Raw genomic sequence first — 22,883 nt, forward strand, 5'->3', positions numbered from 1 at the left:
TCTCAGCGGCTGAGCCTCCGTCTGGGTGTTCAGGACTCTGCTGGATGGAACAGACTAGCCTGGCCCTTAAATGAGTGAAAGAGGGTCTACAAAGAAGAGGAGCTATAATCTGACACCACTGTTTACCTTCAGAGAAGAGAACCATGGACAAGGACACATTTGGACAGAATGCAGTAATTTAAACACTTATTAATTCCATTTCCTACTATTTCATGAAATAAAATTCTAAAGTGTGTAGAAAAGTAAGGATCTTTAAAGTATTCAATCTCTCGAGTTTTGAAAAACAGAAGATTAATAATAGAAACCATTAAAGGACCCGCATAAATCAAGTAACATTGATGAGTGCCGCCTAGAAACAAGTTTACATTTACTGAATCAGGTCCAAGCCATTACTCGCGGCCCGTCTGTCAAGGTCTCGTCGTCAGAAGAGTTCTGACTCCCTGCAGACTCACCTGCCAGAAGTTGGCCACGGTGGCAGGCAGCGGTCCCTGGGTGGCAATGTAGGCAGGATTCCCAAGGTGGTGATCCATCTGCAGAGACAAGATTAGAGGAACAAAGATGAGCCAAAAACCTAGAAAACAACCAGGAAAGAGAACACGGCTAAGGAGGTGAAGGTGGCATGTCCCGGGCCAGATGCTGGTCCTGGGGTCGCAGAGTGAGAAGAGCAGGCCGGGCTTCCTTGCTGTCCCTTCTGATTGCGACAATGCTTGGACCTCAGCAGAGCCCCGTGGCCCTGGGCGAAGACAGGTGGGGCGCCCACGTGGCGGTGTGTGCAGGGATGCGGGTGTTCTAGACCAGCCCAGCCACGGACCAGCATGCATGGCCCCCACCTCAGCCAGGAGCCTTGGCCCCGGCCACCTGCCATGTAAGCTGCCCGCACCCGTACCCCAGGCCACGTGCAGGGGTGTGGCCAACACGCCCCTGTAGGAATTGCAGGGGTAGGAATTGGGAGAGGTGAAGCCGGGGGTCAGACCCATGAGACCCCCTTCAGGGTCCCAGAAGAATGAATGGAGGAGTGCATCCTGCCTCCCACGAAAAGTTAGCTCTTCTCACACGGATGCTGGTCCCCATTACCCAGAAAGGGGTGCCGGCACCCTGATCAGGCTGGGGGTCTGTGAGCGTGGGGTGCAAGACCTCCCCTGGAGATGAGCCCAGCCTTCTGGCTGCTCGTTTCCCATTCCAGTCCTACAGAGCCAGGCACGGGGCTGAAGACAGACAAACAGCAGAAGACGCCGCGGTGGGCGTTCTGGCTGGGTGGTCTATCCAAGCACAGCCTGCTGGTCGAGACAGAGGGAGTCTGGTTTAAAATACCTTTGTTATGACATTTAATTCAAAGACGTCTAAGCAGGAGAATGCAGGGAGAAAGTGACCCAAGGAACAAAGCCTGGAAAAGGAAAGTGGGGGAAATGCAATCTGAGGGTCATCGAATGGACAGCCCCTTCCCTCCCGGGTCTTCCCGGCCCACTGTGCACCCTGGATGGACGGCACCATGGGGGGTGGACTGGGCCTTGAGCTGAAGCCTCACCTCGGCGCCAGGCTTCCGCTCCCCTGTCCATCCCTGATTTTCTCCCATCTGGAGCTAAAATATACTCTCCTGATACCAAGGTTTGAGGAGAGATTTAAAATCCTCTGTGTTTAAAGATACCTGTTAAGAAGACATTTCCCAATACAATGAAAAAAGGAGGCGTTTTCAACACACATGGTTGTGTGGCAGCCCACGGGGGTGTCGGCTGTCTACCCCACAGCCATGGTGAGACCCGGCCCAGCGCTGGGGTTGAAGTTGCCGCGGGAGGCGCTGTCTCTGCATCTGGGGCGTCCTCGCAGAGATGACAGCCGTCAGCACAAACGGGTGCGGGGCCCACCTTGTAATTACGAGGCTCCTGGAAGATCGGATGCAGGTCAGTCCCACAGAACAGCTGTGGGACGCCAGCGGGGGTGGGGCAGGAAAATGCTTTTTCTGCCTCTGGTCTGTGGGTCCCGATTAAGACTGGGCCTCGTTTTCAGAACACGCATTTGTTGGAGGCAACAGCTATGTACAAAAACCCTGTCTCTTTCCAGCAAACAATTTTGCGTGAGAAGTAAAACCCCACCTCCTTTTCAAATGTGGGTTTTCGCCCAAAGCAATTTAGAGAGCACCACATTTAAAAATCATCAGTGTGTTCAAACTAGCACCTTAGTTGCTTTCAAACTGAGAAATCTCTGATTAACAGTCAAAACCTGAGGAGGGCTTCAGGAGGGTAAACAAGGCGACTCACTGAGGTTGGTGTCCGTGGTCCGCCATGGCAGGGGAGGGCGTGGACAAGGCCCACCGGTCTCCCAGGCCCTCGGCCACGGCCACGCGGCTGCCACTTGGCAGACAGTAGACAGCATAACGATCACAGAGTGGCGGAATGTGTCATGCAACCGTTTAACAATAATTCACAGACAATTAGGATTATTTCATTCTGCGTACATTCTGTTGAACAGAAACTAATCTGGACAGAAGTGCTTTGTATGTGCAGCAAGTATCGGGCAACAGAAGGACTTCTCATGGGTTTGTGCAATCTTTAACCCAAAGAGAATAAAACAAATACTTGACTAAGTGAACAGAAGCTTATATTTAAGATTTCCAAGGCAGGAGGAGCTCCCCTGTTCTTGGCAGAGAGCACTTCACTCGTGCGCACGTATGTTCACACATGTCCGCTCTGGGACGGGGGAGGAAATCAGCAGCTGTGTCTGGGCCCCGCGGTCAGGGTCCGTGAGGTGGGGCGGGTGGAGGGGAGGCTGCACACATGACCCCGTGGCCCATCGGCTCTGGGAAGCCACGTGCATATGGTGCGGACTCCCCTGTGCGCGCCGTGGGCGTGTGTTGCCAGTAACCTTGAGGCTATCAGTCAAAGCCCGTGCAGTTCACACCACGCCCTCAGGTGGCCTTCCCCGTGGACTGCAGGGCCCCCAAAATCAAACAGGACTTACGCCCAGTGACTGCATAGCAGGCGTGGGCCATGGGGTGCCGGTTCCCAAGTATGACTCACACCACCATTTTGCTCTCACAGACTGTTGATTCCACTGTCCATGCTCCTGGCAGGGTACGGAGAGGTGTGTTCCCATGAATTTCTGAATGCACAGGCCCTGCAATGCAGTCCCAGCCAACTGCTCTAGGCTGTGCAATGCCAGTTAGTAAAGGGGTGCAAGTGGCTTTCAGAAACTCTAACCTGCGTTACAAACTTGGCAACAGTGTCCTCAATAGTACGAACAAAACAGACTTTTAACCTCAATCATCCAGCATGCCAAGTCCAGGGACCCATGTCCCAAAGCCATTAAGAGCTCGGGGGAGAAGCCGGCGGGCTGCCCGCTGCTGTGTCCTGCGGGGTCAGCCAGCTCTGTCCAGCACGACCCTCATCTTGACCACAACCCAGGGAGCAGTGCGGGGCCAGGCCTCTCACTCCGGGCTCTCAGAGAGTAAACACGCACGTCTTCCTTCTCTATTCCTATCTGACTGCCCCTGCATCTGTTTTTTCTAAACTTTAGAGCACACTTCACAGACCATTTTCTTCAAAACAAGTGAGGATGAAGCCAGAGTTTTCAAGTCAATTTTCTAGACACCCAGTCTTTGTAGGGGAATTCACTGAGAAACGGTCGCTTCTGTAGTTGATGTGAGAGAGGCTGATTTAGGAGCCGAAGCTGTTTTCATACTTTTTTCTTCTGAGTTGGGATTCAAGTAAATTACAAAAGATAACATACACACAGAGGTGCTTGCGTGTAAGTGTTTTCTGAGAACCAGAGAGTCGGCTCCCATATTTGGCCTGTTTCTATGATATTCACGACACCACACCGGTCACCCTTTCCTGAGGGGTCCAGGTACGCCCCTCACATTAGTTAAATGTGTTCTGGATTAAAACGTTCAACAACTTTTTCTCCCTCCGTACACAGCGGAAGGAAGAATAAGTTTATTTTCGAGTCGGGGGGACTTTCAGACCCATCCCTGGTCACGATGTATGTGGCGTTTCGAGCACACGGCATGGCAGGCGTGTTAATGACCTGCCTCAGTCCGCATCTTCGGGAAGAGCCGGCACCCCCACATGCACCCCCCCACGCGCCCCCCACCATATGCCCCCCACATGCGCTGGGCAGGAGCACGGAATTCCCATTTACTTCCACAACCCCTGCTCTCAAAGCCAAGACTGCACGTGGCTGGCGCGTGAATGACTTCCCCGGGATTCAGTGAGGACTAAGGACAAACATGACGGATGTAATCGTCATAGTTTCATTCCGCACAGCCAGGGTCTTCTTGGGCTGCAACTGAGCTTTCCGTTCAAGTGCAGCTGGGAAGCTCATTGTCACCGTCCCTCAGTCATTTCAGAAAGGTACCACGGTTCATTCTTACGACCCAAATGAGGAAAAAGAATTCTGGTGTGAAATGAAGGGGAAACATAAAATATGGCTTAAATCCCCTCTTTCTCCTGGCATCGCCTCACAACCCGTGCCATGGCCCCATGGGGTCAGGGTCGGGGGTGTAGTCCCTTGTTTCCTGCAATGGAGGTGAGGGGTGTGGGAGCAGCTTGGGCCCCGTGGGAGCACCAGCCGTGTCCAAGGAGAACACAGCTTCTGCATTGACACTTCTCTTCAACTGGGGATCACCAGACAGTGGGACAGTGGGCCATTGGAACCTGTCAAATAGGCGGGGCAGTTGGGGGAGGCTGGATGCACCCCAACTCTGAACGCTCACCATTTAGCTTGAAAGTAACAGCTCAGTCCTCTTCCTGGCCCAGTCACATGGTTTATGCCCAGGACGAGGAGTCCAGCAGGGGGACATGGCGCTCCAGGAAGTTCTGCGCTGCCGGCACCGTGGCTTGCCATGGGGGACCACGTCCAGGCCCTCACCACGGCCTCCCTCCCAGAAACCCCGCTCCACCCACAGGAGAGGCTGCACACCCATGAGGCTTTGGCTTGGTTCTGAATCAGCATTGACAGAAACTACTGAGCCCAGTGCGGCATTTTTTGAGAGACTGGCTCAGGATGAGAACCTTGAAGACACGGGTGGGGCCAGTCCTTGTGGTCTCCCTGCACTGGGGGAAACAGTCACTCCTTACCAGCAACCGCAGGAGCCGAGGTCTGGGCTCGGGTATAGACGGAACAGCAGACCAGCCCATAACCTGCTTTCTCGCGGTGAAGACGCTACCCTGTGCCCCTGCTGTGCACCATGAGGGCCACGGGACGGGCTCAGACCCATGGCACCCTGGGCTCCTAGGAGTATGCTTATACGCCGGGCGCCCCGGAGACACCTGCAACCAGTAGCTACTAGAATGTTCTGAAATCAGAGGGCGAACGTCCTCAAGGAAAGCCTGCTGCTGCCGGAATGCAAGTTTTTGTCAGGACGCTGCGGGGTGTGTCCCGAACACAGACGAGCTCACCGCCTCCCTCAGCCACCCACAGGTCACCAGCAAGCCCCCCGAGCTGGGACGCTATGTGCACTGCTCCCCGGAATGCAAGTTTTTGTCAGGATGCTGCGGGGTGTGTCCCAAACACAGACGAGCTTACCGCCTCCCTCAGCCACCTGCAGGTCACCGGCAAGCCCCCCGAGCTGGGACGCTATGTGCACTGCTCCCTGGAATGCAATCTGAGGCTTCACTGAGAAGTCCTGACGCCTCCCTGGTGACCAGCTTTGACGCTGCAATTTATGGGGGGAGGGACAGGGAGGGGACACACCAACTGTCCCCTGGAAATCCCTGCTCGCTCCCAATCCCCACGATAAGCCATGCTGCCTAATACTCACACCACGGAGGCATGTTTCCCCGGCCTCCCACTTATGATCACTCGGACTTCACCTTGAGAAGCCAGGCTGAGCACCGTGCAGGCTGGTCTCTGACCATCACCCTCTGGCTGCCCCAACCTCCCTTCCCGCCGCTCTCCCGTGGGGCTCATGCTGGCGTGGGCTGCAGGGGATCCTCTGGGAGCTGGGGTGCCCTGGGTCACGGGGGTCCCCAGGGGTTCTGTTCGCAGGACACCTGGCCTCGGGACGCACCGCCCCGCGCACCGCTCACTGCTTGTCTTAGGGGAGGTGCACCTGGAAACAGCTGCAGGGACCAGCCTGTGCACGTCTGCCTCGGTGCCGCCAACTTTTCCATGAGGGGAGGGCTGGGGCCCGTTTCTGCTCCCCCTGAACACACAGTGAACAAGTGGGTCTAGAAAGGAGGAACGCCCCAGATTTTCCTGAAAGCCATAGGTTCCCATCAGAAAACCAGCGGCCGCTCTTGCTGGGCCCCCAATCCAGGGTACCCAGGACTGCTCTTGCCTGGGGAGGACTCAGCCCAGGCCGGCTGGTTGAGAGGACTCACCTGGTTAGGATTAACTGCCAGGTGGAGTCTAGTTGCCTGTCAAATACTAATTACCTGGTTCACGAGTCATTTGGTTGAGCCCAGTGCCTGGCTGAAACTACCTAGTTCCCTAGTCACCAGTTGAGACAGGTCACCCGGTCAAGACTAATCACCTAGTTGACTAGTTGCCTGGCTGACACAACGGGGGCTCACGACTGAGGACAGGCAGGGGGGCCCAGGAAGGTACTCACGATGGGGCTGGCGTTGATATAGTCCAAGTTGCTGTGGCTGTTCTCAGATTTCAGCAGGATCCTGGAGTGATCGTCTGCAAGCAAAGGCAGGAAGTTAGATGAGCACAGAGGCCGGTGTCCCCAGGGGCCACACGAGGGGACAGCAGGAGCCGAATGCCCTTCGAGGCTGCCAGCTGCCATGCTGGTGTCCCTCCTTGGGGCTCTGTGGAGGCCACTATGAGTCACATCCCCCCCATCCTCCATTCATACCCCTTCAGCCTCAGGGTGGAGAAGCGGGGAGTGTGGCAAGGGACACTGGGTTTCATCCAGCAGAAATGAGGTATTCTTGGGTTTTTCTTAGAGTCCGACACTAGGGTCAGGTGTTCCACTGCAGGATTTTCTCTGGGATCTCCCTTCAGCCAGTGGACACATGTGGCCACCCACAGTAGACATGTTTCTATGTGAATACCCAGGTATCAGGCAACTGTTCTCTGCACACAATTTTGTGGTCTGGACACCGTTCTGTTCTGGAGATGACAGCTTTTTTTTTTTTTTAATTATTTTATTTTATTTTTTTTAAAAAGATTTTATTTATTTATTTGACAGAGATATCACAAGTAGGCAGAGAGGCAGTCGGGGGCGGGGGGAAGCAGACTCCCTCCTGAGTAGAGAGCCCGATGCAGGGCTCAATCCCAGGACCCTGAGATCATGACCTGAGCTGAAGGCAGAGGCTTTAACCCACTGAGCCACCCAGGCGCCCCTATTTTTAACTTTTTGAGGAACCTCCACATGGTTTTGCAGAGTGGCTGCACTGGTTGGCATCCCCTTGTCCCAGCATTAAAGAAGCCTGCGTTTGTGCAAGGCCATTTGGTTCTTTAGGATGAAAGGCTGTCATCTTGGTCTGTTGGGTTTCTGAATGAAGTCGCTTTCCTTCCCTCACCACCCTACCTCTCGGCTTACTGGCCTGTTGCATGGTGAGCAGACTGAGCCCGGCCCCGGTTACACTACGCCCACGAGGTTCGGCAAGCCGCGGTCCGCAGTGTGGTGCCTCATGCACACGTCCGGCTAGAGACCGTGCTGTGTTGCTCAGACGCGGGCACAGTTTCTGCAGGACACCCTGGGTCTCCCGCTGCAGCCTACACAGGATTCTGGAATAAAAAAGCAGCACTTTTGGCTGCTTCCAAAGGGTTCCAGAGAGCCTCCCGGGGCCCTGCCACGTTGGAAATACGCTTGCCACAGCCAGCCTCCGGAGCCGTTGATTGCTGCAGTGGGGATCCCTCCCGTCGGTCCGAGAACCTTTTACAAAGAGCAGGGTCACAGGCGAAGGGACGGGAGGTGTCTAGGGAGGAAGAACAGCACCCCCTGATTTCTGGCCTCAGACAGCCCCAGACGTCACTCAGCCGGACAGACGCAGGCCTGGGGGCCACTGGGCACCCTTCACGTCGGCTGGCACTGCTCTGTCTGGTGAGCAACCGGCCCAGGGCATCCCAGCCCGGCTGGAGTTTCTGGTCAGCACGTTCACGCTGCACAAAGTGGGAGTCTCGGTGACATAAACATGCAGCCTGGCATTGCGCTTGGCACTCAGAGCTCTCCATTCGGACAGCTGAGGAGACAGGCTGTTTGGAGAGCCCGAGCCCAGCGAGGAGGACGGGCTGTGCTCCGTGCGGCCCCGTGAAGCGCTGTTTCAGCTGCGCTTGCTTCCTCCAGGCTATGCTTTCCAAGCTGCCGTTGAGTCTGGGATGAGGACTTCGAATGCCTCAGAGTTCCGCTGCCTCCCATCACACACCTGACTTTGGCAGCAACACACTCATTTCACGGTTAATGGTGATCTGGTTTTATTTTTCATGTTGGGGCGCTGGGTGACTCATAGGTTGAGCATTTGCCTTCGGCCCAGGTCATGATCCTGGGGTCCCTGGATCAAGTTCGTCGGGCTGCTTCTGCTCCTCCCTCCCCTCATAATCTCTTTTTCCATCACTGACTCTGTCTCAAATAAGTTAATAACGTCTTTAAAAATAAAATCGGGCCATCTAAACCTTCCTCTGGAGCAGCTGGAGCTGCCCCAGAAGGGTCGGAGTCCAGCAGAGGGACACTGCTGTTGCCGGGATGGCCCGGGGGGACTTTGATGGGTTGGGCAAATCTCATCAAAGTGGCTCTTGTGGCTCGCTTGTGGCTCTTGGGGCTCGCTTTTTCCTGCTCATCTTTTTAAAATGGCTGATGTGGGGGCCAGTGAGTGTTAGGATGTCAAGCTGCCATCAAGCAGAGTCTGGCTGCCTCTAGTCTTTGTGTGGCCTGGCAGGATCGCAGGGTCCCCCGAGATCGCTTGAGCACGCTGGAGTTGAGGCAGGGCAGAGCTCATGACCACATGGTCCTCACCATCGCCAGTGCTCCCCTGACTGAGCACGGCCCATGTGAACACACACCCCTGCCCCGGAAGTAGATATGGGGGCCCCAACCACGGAGCGAGGATGCATAGCCACCTGGGGGGTTGCCCTTCGGCTGAGAAGGCCATGTGTTCTCTCGGTTCTCCCAGACCTCGCTCAGGAGCCAGGAAATGGGAACTCAGAGTCCTCCTGTCTGTATTAAGCCCTAAGACGGAGCTGTTTTCTTTCACGGGGTCCACAATAGTGAGCTCTGTCAGGGAGAGGAGGAGAAAGACACCTACCAAGAGGAAACTTGTTATCTTGGTATCAACTTGTTATCTACACATGTAGGGCACGTTCCTTCTCTTTTTTCTTTTTTTTTTTAAAGGTTTTATTTATTTATTTGACAGAAAGAGATCACAAGTGGACAGAGAGGCAGGCAGAGAGAGAGAGAGAGGGAAACAGGCTCACTGCTGAGCAGAGAGCCCAATGAGGGACTCGATCCCAGGACCCTGAGATCATGACCTGAGCCGAAGGCAGCGGCTTAACCCACAGAGCCACCCAGGCGCCCACGTTCCTTTTCTCAACTCCTTGCTCAAGTGCTTCAGTGCTCTCTGCTCAAGGGTAGTCACACACACACACACACACACACACACACACACACACACACACACCTTTCATCTTCCGGGAATGCGGCGCTAGAGATAGAAGGGGGTCTGTGTCTCCATTTTAGGTTCAACTTATTTTCATAAATTCCAACAGAAGAAACAAGTTCTAGAAGTTCTTCTTGATTATGAGTGGGACAAAAAGCACGTGAAGACAGCCCAAGGTACATCTGGAGGGCTGTGGCCGAACCGCAAGTGGGCACGTTCTGCTCTCACTGTTGTCTAGAACATGTCCACAGGAGCTGTTCAAGGATGGTGTGTGGAGGCTTCCTTCTAATCTGTCCTGTGGCACCAGGGTCCTGTTTCTTTAGGATCCTGTTATGCCATTTGTGCCAAGTGAGCTGATACATGTGGTCGATGACCTTCACAGCAGGAGCAGATGAGTTACTGGACACTGACTGCCTTCACACGAGGCATGTGCAAGGTCACGCTGGACATCGGCACCGCGTGAGGGAAGTCTTCACTGAGCGCTCTGCCCACGTCGCCGTGGGGCCTCCCACTGGTTCATGACTTTCTCTCCTGCTGGCTGCTCTTACCTTAACTTCGGTGGTGTGGCTGGCAGAAATGCGGAGTGTGTCCGGTGACACCCAGCGCCGTGTGCTGTGGAGTTGGGGCTCTGAGTCTTTACGGGGACCCATTACCCAGGGAAGCTCAGCGGCATCCGCGGCTGCCAGTTTCTCCTCAGATTTCACAGGGCCATGGACAGTCTGGTGCACTGTGAACACACAGCCTACGGCTCTCTGCTGCCGCCAGCTCCCAGCCGCTAAAGCTGGTCTAGCGATCCCGGCCAGTTCTGCATGGCAATGTCCTTGTTGATTTGGACTCGGCATCATTAAGCAAAGCTATAAATGTCTGCAGACTGGATTCAAGACTGAGTAGCTACACAGATAGCAAGCTTCTTTGCAGACCTGGGAAGCGGAAGACCACAGTGAGGTCAGGAAACAGGCCTGCTCTGAAGCATAAGTCCTCCAGAAAGGCTGGCTCAAGCTTCTTCCCATGGCCTTACCTTCCTCAGTAAGTAAGCGGGTGCTCTGCTCTCGGGTAAGCATGTTTGAAACCCTTAGCTCAAACTCTAAAGATCTCTAAACCTCCCAGAAGAGAAAGCCACAGGGTTCCGCTCAGTGCCCCTCGGGTCAGCACACAATGCTGCGTTTGGGGGTCTGGGTGGTGAGATCCCAGTCACGGTGCCCTCCCGCATCCAGAGCTGGTGAGGGAACACGACCCGTTCTGTCACCCTACCCGTCACCCAACACAGAGCCTCTCGTTGGCCTCCGGCTCCGGATGCAGCCAGGGGAGGTCTCGGAGTCCCACAACGGCCTGGTCTGCCTCGTGGCTTCAAGAGTTCCACCCACATTGCCACCGATCTCTCAGAAAGAAATCCCCAAATTGGATGGGCAGCTTGCTCTCCAGGGGAATGACAGTGCAGAGGAGGACGAGGGCTGGACCATGCCAGGACAGCCGCGCACGGGCCTCACCCGTCACCGCACAGCCCTGGGGACAAGGCACTTTTGTGTTCGGCATGTGTTCAGAGCACAGCACAAGCAGGAACTGACCCAGGGGTTCCTGGTGTCTGGGGCCTGGCACTGCCCACCCAGCCTCTGTGGGGTCAAGAATTGACCCGGGTGACCCTTGTCTGCTGGCATCCCCACCCCAGGGCCCTCGGGCCCCACATGGAGTGTCTGGTGTCCTTACACAGAGAGGCGGTCATGGAAGGAAGACGACGTGTGAGACGCTGAGCAGAGCCTGGAGCCGGTGCTCCCTCAGGGCCTCCGACGTCGGCCCCGGGGCCGAGAGCTGCTGGCTGCTGTCGCTGCTATGGCCTGTGGTCTAGGGTGCCCCGGGCTGTACACCTGGAGTCAGGTCTCCATCCCGCTCCAGCTTCTGCACAACCAGCTGGCCTTCCCCTCGCCTGGCTTGTCGCACGTTCCCTGACGCAGTTTCCCCGTCTCTCGCAGCGAGACCATCAGGAAGGGTGCCAGCAGCGGGAGAGGATCCGGATTCTCCGAGAGCGTTTGGCAGACAGACGAGGGGCTGCATCTGGAGCCCGGCCCGAGTGGGGGAGCGGGCACTGGCCCTGCTGGGACGTGCGGGCGGCCCGCCGCGGCAGGTGGAAGGAGCGCTCTTCCCACGCTGGTGTCGGGGCCATGGCTGCCGAGCACACTCGCAGGGCGCCACGTCCAATGTGGAGGGCAGAGCCGAGGGAGGCAGTGTGGCCGGCATCTCGTGGGAACGGGGCCACACGCACACCAGTGACCAGAGCGGACGCCACGTGAGCACAGCCTCACCATCCGCATGATTCTGCTGAGCCTTGCAGTCAGTGCCCATGGATTTCACCTCTGCTCATGCGAGGAACCACAGCACACACGAGGCTGGGATGAGGAAATGCAGGGTGTGCAGGTGGCAGAGGGTGTGGCTCCCGCAGCCCCGGGGCTGGGCAGTCACACACATTAAACAACAGAGCTGGGTTTGTGGGGAGCACAGGCTGCCCCCAGAAAACAATCCCACCTACACCCATGCTGACGGGGGACTAAAGCCCCTTGGGGGTGGACGGTGGGCATAAGCCATCGTCTTCGAGGACAGTCCTGACATCTGAAGGGGACCCAGGCGGACAGAGTGTCCCCTGACCCTTGGCGCTGCTGAGACAACATTATTCCCCCAGGCCTTGCACACTCGGATACTTCTGGAAAAGTAACAGAAGAGAGCACGGCAGAAAACTTGCTGATTAATGTAACAGAGGTGGGGAGCAACTCCTAGACACCCCACAAAACTATCCCTTTCCATGGGAGAAGGGGTGTGGCCCTGGGGATGGAGGACCATGATTGGACGTGGGAGCAGCTTCTGGCTTCCTCAGTCCGTGCGACTGGGCCCCAGCGGCCAGCACCTCCCCCTGGGTCAGAGGGCGCCACACGGGCGAGGTCAGCGTTCCCGCTGAGGGAAGGCCGGTGTCCACCGGCATCTTCTGGACCTTTCCCTATGCGACGATGCGAGCACTCTCCATGGAAATGGGGTTGATGTGGACGAGGAGACAGGGAGGGAAGCAGTGGAGGGGAGGGGAGTAGAGGGAGGGAAGCGTGGGCCTGGGGATGGAAAGTGCAACTTCGAATCCTGATTTCCCGAGGTCCCGGGAGCCCACAGACGAGCGTTGCTACTCACCCGCACTGACTTCTAATGAGGAAAATATTACTGAACTCATAGCAACCTTGAGAGGAACGTGGACAGCTCATCTTAAAGTGTCAGGTTGCCAGAAAGAAAACCCTGGATGGACAGTTAACATGTAGGCAGAGGAGAGAACTTTGTTCCAGAGATCCTAGAAGGGAGCCCAGCCCCAGAGAGAGGATCGCTCAGCATTGGGGCCCCGAGGCCATGGCTGCAAATATCCCATGTAACAAAGGGACAGATGCCCAGAGCAGCAGGACGTGTGGGATTTCGAAGGCCACATGCTGTTGTCCACCCAATGAAGGGGTCACACAAGGGTGCAGACCTCATAGGAGAAGTGCTGGGAAGGCTGACGCCCTCTGTGGGTTGATGGTGGAAAACAGAGAGGATGATCACTGACCGCCTTTTCAGCTGCGTTTGTTTAGACCTAAAGATCTCACCAGGTACGAAGTCTCTGTCTGGTGCAGAGGAAGCTATGTTAACAGGCGATTTGGAGAAAAGGTATTCGATTACAGCTCTGCCTGGACCATCTCTTTCCAAACCAGGAAGGGCAGAGACAGGGGGTTGAGGGATGGTCGGCGGATGCCGTTCGCTGCCAGTCTGGTGATCGATCGAGCTCAGGCATTTATGAGTCCTGCAGGGACGCCACAGAAGCATGCTTGCAGCTCATGTTCACGGGGGCCACTTGGAGATGTGGAGACTGGCACGGCCACTCTCAGTCTCATGGCGCCCCTGGGCCCCGGGCCTTGGCTGCGAGACCAGAAAGGGACGGGGCCGTGGAAGGGGGGAAGCAGGCCTGCAAACAACAGGTAAGCTCCCCACGGACCCATCGGGACAGTCCGACTCCTCGCTGATCCATTCGCGATGCTGGAATGGGAATGCGGTCGGTGGGAGAGCAGCTTCATTAGGGACAGGTCACGTCAGAAAACATAAGGAGCTGTTTTCACAGGACCCCCAGGAGGGAAGCTCCACCTGATTACATCGTGGTCATGCAACGTTGTACGCAGGTGCCTGGGAGGTCCGCGGTGCTGATGATGGACCAGAACGAGAGGCTCGGTTTCTAGCTATAGTGACAGGGTTGTAGGAACATAGGAGAACAGAACATCCTTATTTTTAGGAGGCACAGTCTAAAGTATTTACATGGATGTCACAATGCCTAAGCTCACTTTGAAAGAGTTCAGCCAAAAAATGGGTAAAGCACATACATGTCGAGGAAAATCGGCACAAGACTGCCTGGCAGCTGGGCGGTGGGTTTGCAGGCCACCGCCCAGTGGTCATTTCTACTTGACTGTTTTCAAGCTTCTACAATAAAACATGTGGAGGAAAGCTGTGCTGCGGGTGACGTTTCTTTGCCAGGGCTCCTGGGCTGGCCCACATGGGAATCCCTCCTGGTCCGGTCTCGCTGCTGGCAGCCTGGGGCCACCTGCTTTCCTTTCTTAACCTCTGGCTCTTCTACGGACAACCGGGGACAAAGGACTGGAGCCTCCCGGGGTTCACATCTGTGGCTTCTACCCCCGTGTCTACATGTAAGTGCTGAGTGAGCATCTTGACTTCCCCGGGGCCACCCAGAAGGGCTGTACGTGAAGCCCTTGCTCTCCACGGTCCACTGAATGTCCTGGCTCAGACACGTGTGTCCACGTGGGGGGCCTGGGTAAGGCAGAGCCCGTACTGACCCCATCAGATGTGTTGTTATAGATGGAGACGCATAAATCATGTCTGTCCAACGTGCAAACGTCAGAAAGCTGACGGGGGAGGGGTGAGTGTGGAACCAGAAATTGAGCCCTTGTTGGCGGTGACCAAGGACCCGCGGATGGAACTGAGAGCAAAGTGTCTCAGCGGCATCTCGGTGAGGATGGGTGTGGACGGGCAGGGACGGGGGGTGGGGGGGGATGGGCGGGGATGGGCAGGGACTGGTGCATCTGGGTGACGGAGGGGACCAGCCGGCCTCATGGCTCATGGTGTGCGTATGGCAAGGTGGCTGTGGATGGGTCAGGGAGGAGGCACACCCCCAGTCTGGGCAAGGGAGCTGGGGCCTGTCCAGAGACGGTGGCTTGGGCTGCTGGCAGGCATCGTCGCGGCCCCAGACCTCGCACCCCCGAGGTCAGTCTGTTCACAGCAGCGGCGGGGAGCACAGGGACCAGAGGCAGTGCCCCCCACACGGCTCCATGAGCCTGTGGCCTGGCTCCGAGCAAAAGAGGAAAGGGAATATAAAACGTGAGCTGTGAGTGGTTAAGTTGGCTGACAGTCACTGCAGCTCCTGAACTGACCAGCCCAGGGCACCTCCAGCCCAGGTCCTGGAGGCACGGAGGGGTGGGGCAAGGACAGCACTCCTAGGTCCCCTCAGGACACGGCCTTGTTTCCTGAAACACTGTTTTTGCCTCTACCCGGCTTCCCTTCGAAACAAAATCCAGAACCCCAAAACGGGCCCTCTGCCCCAAGCAGCATGGCTGCCCGGGACAGCGTCTGTCTGACGTGCCCAGGACCATCTGCCGTGGTGTTTTCCTCAGCTCTGGGAGGTGGGAGAGGTGCCTCAGATGGGCCCGGATGCAGAAAGACGCAAAGGCAGGTGGAAGGCTCGGGGGCTGTGCGGGCTGTGTCCGGGCTCTGGGGAGCCACGGGGTCCAGCTGTTGGAGTCCACAGATGCCGGCCGGCCCGTGCTGTGGAAGTCAGGCTGTCGCTCCAGCCTCCTGGGTGGAGGAACCACTGAAGGGTTTCCTTGCGTGGACAGGTGCGGAGGCAGGAGGACAGGAGGCCCTGACTGCGGGGGTCCTGCCCTGGGTATCCAAGAATCTGTCAAACCCAGCAACCAGGGAGCTCAGGGGAAGGGACAGGGCGGGTCACAGCCCAAGAAGCCAGTGCTGGGAAAGACGGATCTGGCTCCCTCCTGCCCATGTGGGTGCCGAGAGGGGTGGGTTCTGTGCTGATGGCCCCAGCCCTTGACCATGGGCCCCACACTGGCTGGCAGAGGCCGGAGGTGCGGGGAGCCGATTCTGTACCATGGGGAGTGTGCACGCCTGGCCACAGGAAGCAGGGTTTCCAAAAGAGGAGGCAATTATCTCCGGTACAGTCTGGCAAGACCAAGACAGTACACGTCCCCACCCCCACCCTGCTCAGGAAGGGGTGCAGGCTGAGATCCGATGGGAGGACTCCCCCGATGAGGGAAGATGGCCAGAGGCATGTGGACAGGGTGGTCACTACAAACGCTTCTGTGCCAACAGCGTGTGGTCCCTGCCCCGACTTCCCAGACCAGCACAGCTGCGCCTTCAGGACCCGGGACAGCGAGGAGCCCAGCCAGGCTGCAGGGCACCGGCCACGTCTCCCCAGTGCCACGGGAAGAAGCAAGAGGCTCCTATCAAAGGGCAGGTGTCAGGGCTCCCATGACCTTGGGACAGGACACTGCACCATCACTAAATTCCTGTGGGCACAGGGGCCCCATGGGCTGCTGTTGTGGTCTGGGTTTCCATTGTGGGAGGGGTGCTGGAAGAAGGAGAGACTTTGGGTTTTAGTATTTACTGTTCGGGACCCCGTAGTCCAAGTAAGCGAGCAGACCCAGGGGATGTTCTGTGTAGGCCTGCTGGGTGTCCGTGTGCCCCAACCACTGTGCACCTGAGGCTCAGGTGTCAGCCTGCCCCCATCCCCAGCCAGGTCCTCCTTGAGCTCAGTGGCCTAGCTAGAGCCTCACATCTCCCAGCCTGTCGGCGGCCCCTGCACACAATAGGCACCTAATAAATATGTCAGTCAGTTGTGGGTTCTTTGTTACTTACCTTCTAAATACAGAAGCTCTTATTTTTATGTTGCTTTTAAAATTTTTTAAAAAGATTTTATTTCCTTATTTATTTGAGAGAGAGAGCAAGAGGTGAGGAGGGGCAGAGGGAGAGGGAGAGGGAGAAGCAGGCTTCCCGCTGAGCAGGGAGCCCAATGTGGGGCTCAATCCCGGGACCCTGAGATCTTGACCTGAGCCGAAGGCAGATGCTTCACTGGCCGAGCCTCCCAGGTGTCTGTAAAACCTCCTCTTTTTAAATCCCATCACGGAAAACACCTCAGACCTCATGGAAACGGAGGGCCTGGTCTGAGCCCCCAGGGAACTGTGAGAAAAAATCCCCCCCGGAAGGGCCTTCAGATGTCAAGGTTCTGTGGTGCCTGGGTCAGTGTCAAAGGCAGTGCAAGGGGTCAGCTTTTAAAAACCCTGACCTGTGAGGGGCGCCTGGGTGGCTCAGTGGATTAAGCCGCTGCCTTCGGCTCGGGTCATGATCCCAGGGTCCTGGGATCGAGCCCCACATCGGGCTCTCTGCTCCGCAGGGAGCCTGCTTCCTCCTCTCTCTCTGCCTGCCTCTCTGCCTACTTGTGATCTTCTCTCTATCAAATAAATAAATAAAATCTTTAAAAACAAAAACAAAAACAAAAAAACCCTGACCTGTGAGCCCAGTCGGACTGCTGCCATTTACCATCAGCACACGTCCCTCGGCCGGTGCCAAGCCAGGTGAGGGGGGACCATCGGGAGCATGTTGGGGGGGCACCATGCAGGCGGCAGTGCTGGCTTCCAGGGTGCTGGGACACAGCGTGTGGGACACAGAGTGTGGCTGCGCTGTGTCTTCCAAAACGTCAGCTGACCAAGAACATTTTCCTATGTTTGAAACGTGCCCGACCACTCTTGCCTGCAGTTCTTGGGACGGGGACCAGGTCACTCGCTCACACATCAGCTGCACACGTGGGCAGCCTTCCGAGAGCATCTGTTTCTGGTAGCCACTTGGGTCCCAAGCGCGCCTCGCAAGCCTGTCCCCTCTGCAGGGGGTTCCTACCTTCATCTGGCTACGAGCCTGGCCTGAAACCTGCTGGAACACGGGAACTTGCTGCGTTTCTTAGCCATGTGACTGAGAAAAGATCCTGGTGGCCAGGCAGGGGCAGACCAGGCCAGTCTGTTTTCGCCCTCTGCGTGGGCCTGTCTTTCTGTCTGTGAGTCACACCACATACAACACGTAATCTAAGACTGTCTCCTACTGGATGCAAGTTGATTAAAGCACTGGTCTCTCTCTGTGTCTGCTTCCTGGTGCCAACCTGTGCAGAGAGCGGGCTCTCCATGACACGGTCAGGACGCGGGAGGCTGGTGGGCATCTGCGGACCCTCCCCCACACCGGGCCCACAGCACTGACAGTCCTCAGGCTCAGAGCTCTCCAGGATGACGGGAGGATCACAATCAGACAGGGGAGGCTCCACGAGGCTAAGAAATGAGTCTCAAACCACACAGCAGCAGCGCAGAAGGCAAGTGTTCACTGGGGCCCAGACGTCCTCAAACCAGGACTGTGCCCCTGGACCACAATTGAATCCACCGACTCCGTCTCCGGGCTGGAGATGGCTCCCCAGCCACGAGCGCCCTGCAGAAACCCAGGCAAGCAGGGGACGGCGTGGTGGGCCCTGCTCAGCCTGAGTTCCCCTCCCCCGACCCAGAGCATGGCCTGGTACGTACAGGTCAGCACCGCTGGAGAGCGGTTCTTGGGCACATTCTCCTCCCTCTGGGCCACGAGTGAGCTGTTGGGCTTGGCCTGGTAGACACAGAGCGCCACCCACTCCTTCTCCAGCCAGTTCTTGTTCTTCAGGTGGTCCTCCATGTAGGCCTGGAATGGAAAACAGAGACTCAGGGACGGCTGCGGACGGTGGGTCCTTGGTGTGACACGGGACACAGGGCGCAGCCCATGTGTCCCTGCGCACATGGGTGAGGAAGTGGTTCTCCGTGGACCTGGGAAATGCACAGGCCTACCGGATGCACAGGGCAGGGCAGGCTCTTTACCTGTTTCGCTGGTTGGTTTCCGGCTGTTCGTGGCATGTGTGTTCCAGGGGCAGAGCCCGGCGTCAGGAACACCCAGGCATGGCATGGCCCCATCAGGTATTACCAACCAACGGGCAAAGAGAAGGACACAACACAGACCAGATCTGATCAACCGACCTGAAGCCGGTATAGACAACGTGTCCACACAGACACCGTTTTCCTTATAACTGACCTACTTTTCTGAATCAAGTGGGTGAGGCACTGAAGATACAGGCTGCTCTGATGTGTGCCTTGTGTTAACCAGTGTGGGGTGGCCGCAAAAGACAAACCAAAACCAAAACTCAGAACAACGGAGCCGATGTCCTGACCCTCGGCTGCTCAGATCTTAATCTTTCCGGACCCTTGTCTGTCAGCAGCAATGGCTGGAAGTGGATGAGGAAATACTTCCAGAACATTCGCTCCCACAAAGACAGCCCTGTCCGTGCATTCTCACCAATTTGTATAGCTGAGAAACGACCATGGCTTTAAGGAAAATCATTTCAAAGGACCAACCCCCAGCGGCTTTATTGTGCCCAACGGAAATACTGGTCCCACCCTGGGATGCCGTATTTGTGGGTCTTTGGTGTCATGTGTGGACACAAGTCTTCAGCTATATCCACATGCAAAATGAGACACACGCACACAAGTCCGGGTCCTTGGTGGTTAGGCACCCCCACGCCCAGTGAGGGTTGGCCCTGACCCCCGCCAACCCCTGCCGTCCTCTCACTGTGGGGAAGCACGCATGTCAGGCCCCTGCACAGGCCAGGACAGGACTGCCCCACACCTCCCCCCTGGCCAGCTGCACTGGACTTGGGGGAACCACCTGTTGGACTAGAGCTGACTCGGATTGGTTTGTGTTATTCACTCAACAAACAGCAGCTTATCCACATCGGTCCACAAACGACGGAAAGTGCCATAGGAGAGAAGGCACCACCCTCAGGGCTGCCTGGCCCAGCAGGAGGGTCAGCGATGGCTGTGACCAGCAGCTGGGTTGTCACTATCACTTGGGGAATGGACACACAGACTTTTTGTACAGATGACACCGAATCACATGAGCCACGCGGTGGCATCCCTGCGACCCTCCGCGACACGGCCTCCTCAGGACGGGAGCCGAGGTTGCTGCGCCTGCCCACCCCTCCCCGCAAGGGCCCTGCACCGTGACCTCCACCCAGACAGCCCCTCCGGGTTCTTGGCAAGGGCAGGCAGTGGATTGAAATGAAGTCGAGTGGCCCAATCCGGAAGACATCAACTGCAAACTGCCTGGTTCTTTTCTTGCAAGACATCCTCCTGGAATACCGAAGACAGAGTTACCCTGATGAGGACAGCTTCGCATAAGATGACATTTAAATTCTGTGAAACATTTACCAGCTACAGTATGGTGTGAGGGAGCTGGGGGAGGGACAATTCCGGCTGAAGTGGGTACTCTCAGTGTTTCTGGGGTCACTGCCCTCAAGATGCTGTCTGCGAAAGGGGAGTTGGATGCCCCCTGAATTCCTGCAAACACAAATGTGCACAGGTTCACCTCGACAGAAGCAAAACCACGCCATGAGCTCGCTGGGATTTCTCAATTTACAGTGAGAAATACCAACCAGGACTGTAGGAAGCATGGCTGGAGGGAGGAGGGAGGGGGCAGAAAAGAGCAGATGTGGCTCTTTTTCCTCATTGAGAACAAATCATGTAAAGATACACTTGATTAGATTAAACGTGAGGGAACTTTTTCATTCTCCAGGCGTGTGCGGCTCCGGTAGCCTGTCTGTCATGCTCTGGTCTCGATTTGATCTGTTCTGTTAATGTTTTCATGAGACATCATTTATGATATAAAACTGATGTAATTTCCCCATTCATGGTTTTGGAGAATTTCCTCTTTCACGTTTGTAGATAAGATTCTTGCTTTTCCTTTCTTTCTTTTTTGAAGATTTTATTTATTTATCAGAGAGAGGGAGAGAGAGAACACAAGCAAGGGAGAGGCAGGCAAAGAGGGGGAAGCAGGCTCCCTACTGAGCAGGGAGCCCCATGCAGGGCTCCATCCCAGGACCCTGAGATCATGACCCGAGCCGAAGGCAGACGCTTAACTGACCAAGCCAGGTGTCCCAAGATTCTAGCTTTTCATCTGTGACACGAGAGTATGTTTTCATGTTGTCTGTGGGGAAGCTAGGCCTTAGTCATAAAATAATGTGTTTTAAACAAAACCAAAACCAAACTGGCAGAATAACTTAATTCTGGGAGTTCCTGTCTCTCAAGGGTGTGAGATGGGTGGATCAGAACAGGTACAGTCCCCTCCTGAGACACAGTCGCCTCTGGAACAACGGGGCAAGTCAGCATATGGTGAAGCTCCACTCAGGCTCTTGCCCCCAGAGTGAGCACAGAGCTGCGGGTGTTCAAAACTGACATCCCGATACTTCTGTTTTGTGTGTGTGTGCACGTGCCTGTGTGCGTGCGTGTGACAGTGAGTGTGGTGGCAATGGCGGGAGGGTGCAGGTTTTAAACTGCACATGTTTATTACACAGTAGCATGCATAGAAAAGAACAAAAAATGAAGGTAAGTGTCATGAAAACAAAAGCCACTCATAACTCTGCCACGCGGAGCGAACCATAAGGCTCTTCCGAGCCCTCACACGGCTGCCTTTCTCTCCCTTCTTCAGTGCCACTCACTGCTTCCGCTTTGGACAACATCCACGTTACAGGACTTTCTTGTCCAAGATGGAAAGAAGCTGAGATGAAACTTGCCGCTTATTTTTGGAGAAGCCAAGGCCTAGATTCCTTAAACACTTACCCCAAAGCCTCTGGCAGCCACCAGCAGCACTGGAGCTTGGGTCTTGCCACCTGGGACGCAGCTGTTCTGTCTTGGCTCCCTCCTGCAACCTCCTCCCCACACCCCTCCCTTCACACCCACTTCCTAGTCCACTCACAGAGCGACAGGATCGCCACTCCTGGTCCCAGATACCACCGGGTTCAAAAACCACCAATGCAGTCTAGGCCAGCACTAGCCTTTGTCCAAACTTCGTTTGACCAGTCTGCTCGTTTCTGTCTCACCAAGACTACTTCCCCGTGTTTTGACCACCCCCACCCCACAGCACCATCATTCTTTACACTTTGTTTGTGTGATTCTTCTGTAATGAATCTATCCTGACTTTGAGGTTGGTGCAAACACTATCATGTCCTTTGTGAGTCTGGGGCATGCTCCAGCCAGCCTGTCTGGTTCTCATTTCCTACAAACCCACCCTCTTCATCAGACACTTACTATTTTAAAAGCTACGTCTTTGTGACAATCATCGCATTCTGCATTGTGCTCTGGCTCGGGGGCATCAGGACATTCCGTCCCTCATGAGATCAAGATTGTTGAGAATGGGGCCAATGTCTCATTCACTTGGCACAAGCTTTGGGCACACGGTCAGTATTTGTTGGATGACTTCTCACAACCTGGAAGTTTCTGGAAGTAATTCGTACTACAGATAAACAGTTTATGTCAATGATGGCATCCAAAAAAACTGCCATAGGATCTTCTGAAGTTGGAAGAAATGCCCTGACAAGTAACGCATGGACTTTGGAATGTTTCATTATCTATTTACTCACCTCCTTCCTCCTTGTGGGTTATGCAAGCCCTCCAGCATCCACGCCAAGTGGATGCTGCCACTTTCGAACGGTCCCGTGGCCACCCGGGCATAATGGCAGCCTTAGGAACTTGGAGGAGCCACAACAGTTCAGAGAGCTCTTCCCCCAACCCTCCTCCTTGGCCCTCTGTGTCCAGTTGTTGTCTCCCCCAGTTCTCCTCTGTCATTGTGTGAATCCACGCCCTTGACCAGTGCCTCCCATTCAGGATGTGATACGTGCTGCCATGGATGCCACGAGGGATGTTTCTAGAACCTGTCATCCCCAGAGCTGTGAGCATCTGCTGGTTAGATACCCGCCTCAGCCACATCACTTTACACAGTCCCTGTTACGGGCTCTTGAGTACCTCTGAATTGAAACTTCAAGAGACAGGCCCTGGGATACACAAAGTACTAGTTAATAGTACTAGTTAATAGGACTAGAAGGAAAGCAGCCTGAGCTGGTGGGACCCCACTGTGACGTGCACTCTGGAAACGTAAAAGAAGTGAGGAGTCGGGGCTTAGCAGTAGTTGGTTCCATCTGCAGGGCGTCGGCAAGTCAATCTTGACAGCTACTTCTGGTCATTAAGGAGTGTTGGGAAGCAGGACCCTGAGCCTTGAGAGGGGTTCACTGTGCTCTTAATACTTGTGCCCAATTCACTTGTGCCCAATACCTTGTGACCAAGCTTTTGGATGAGTGCTGAGCGGGGAGCTGTATAAACCTTTTTGAATTCTGATAGGTTTCCTGGGACTAGACTTAATGGGCTTGCAGAAAAGATAATTCCC

At 55.6% G+C, this 22,883-nt stretch overlaps 1 protein-coding gene across 1 annotated transcript in view; it reads right to left on the reverse strand.

Moving 5' to 3' along the window:
- LOC123930003 (receptor-type tyrosine-protein phosphatase N2-like) overlaps positions 1-22,883 on the reverse strand; it is a 67,857-nt gene that overhangs the window by 36,300 nt on the left and 8,674 nt on the right. The window contains exons 5-7 of the mRNA XM_045986231.1: positions 18,173-18,320; positions 6,548-6,621; positions 453-530 (exon numbers count right to left, since the gene is read on the reverse strand). Of these exons, the coding sequence (XP_045842187.1) occupies positions 453-530; positions 6,548-6,621; positions 18,173-18,320 (300 nt within the window). The remainder of the gene's footprint in view (positions 1-452; positions 531-6,547; positions 6,622-18,172; positions 18,321-22,883) is intronic.

This window comes from Meles meles, chromosome 18 (assembly GCF_922984935.1).
Source record: "Meles meles chromosome 18, mMelMel3.1 paternal haplotype, whole genome shotgun sequence".
In the NCBI taxonomy this organism is placed as follows: Eukaryota; Metazoa; Chordata; class Mammalia; order Carnivora; family Mustelidae; genus Meles; species Meles meles.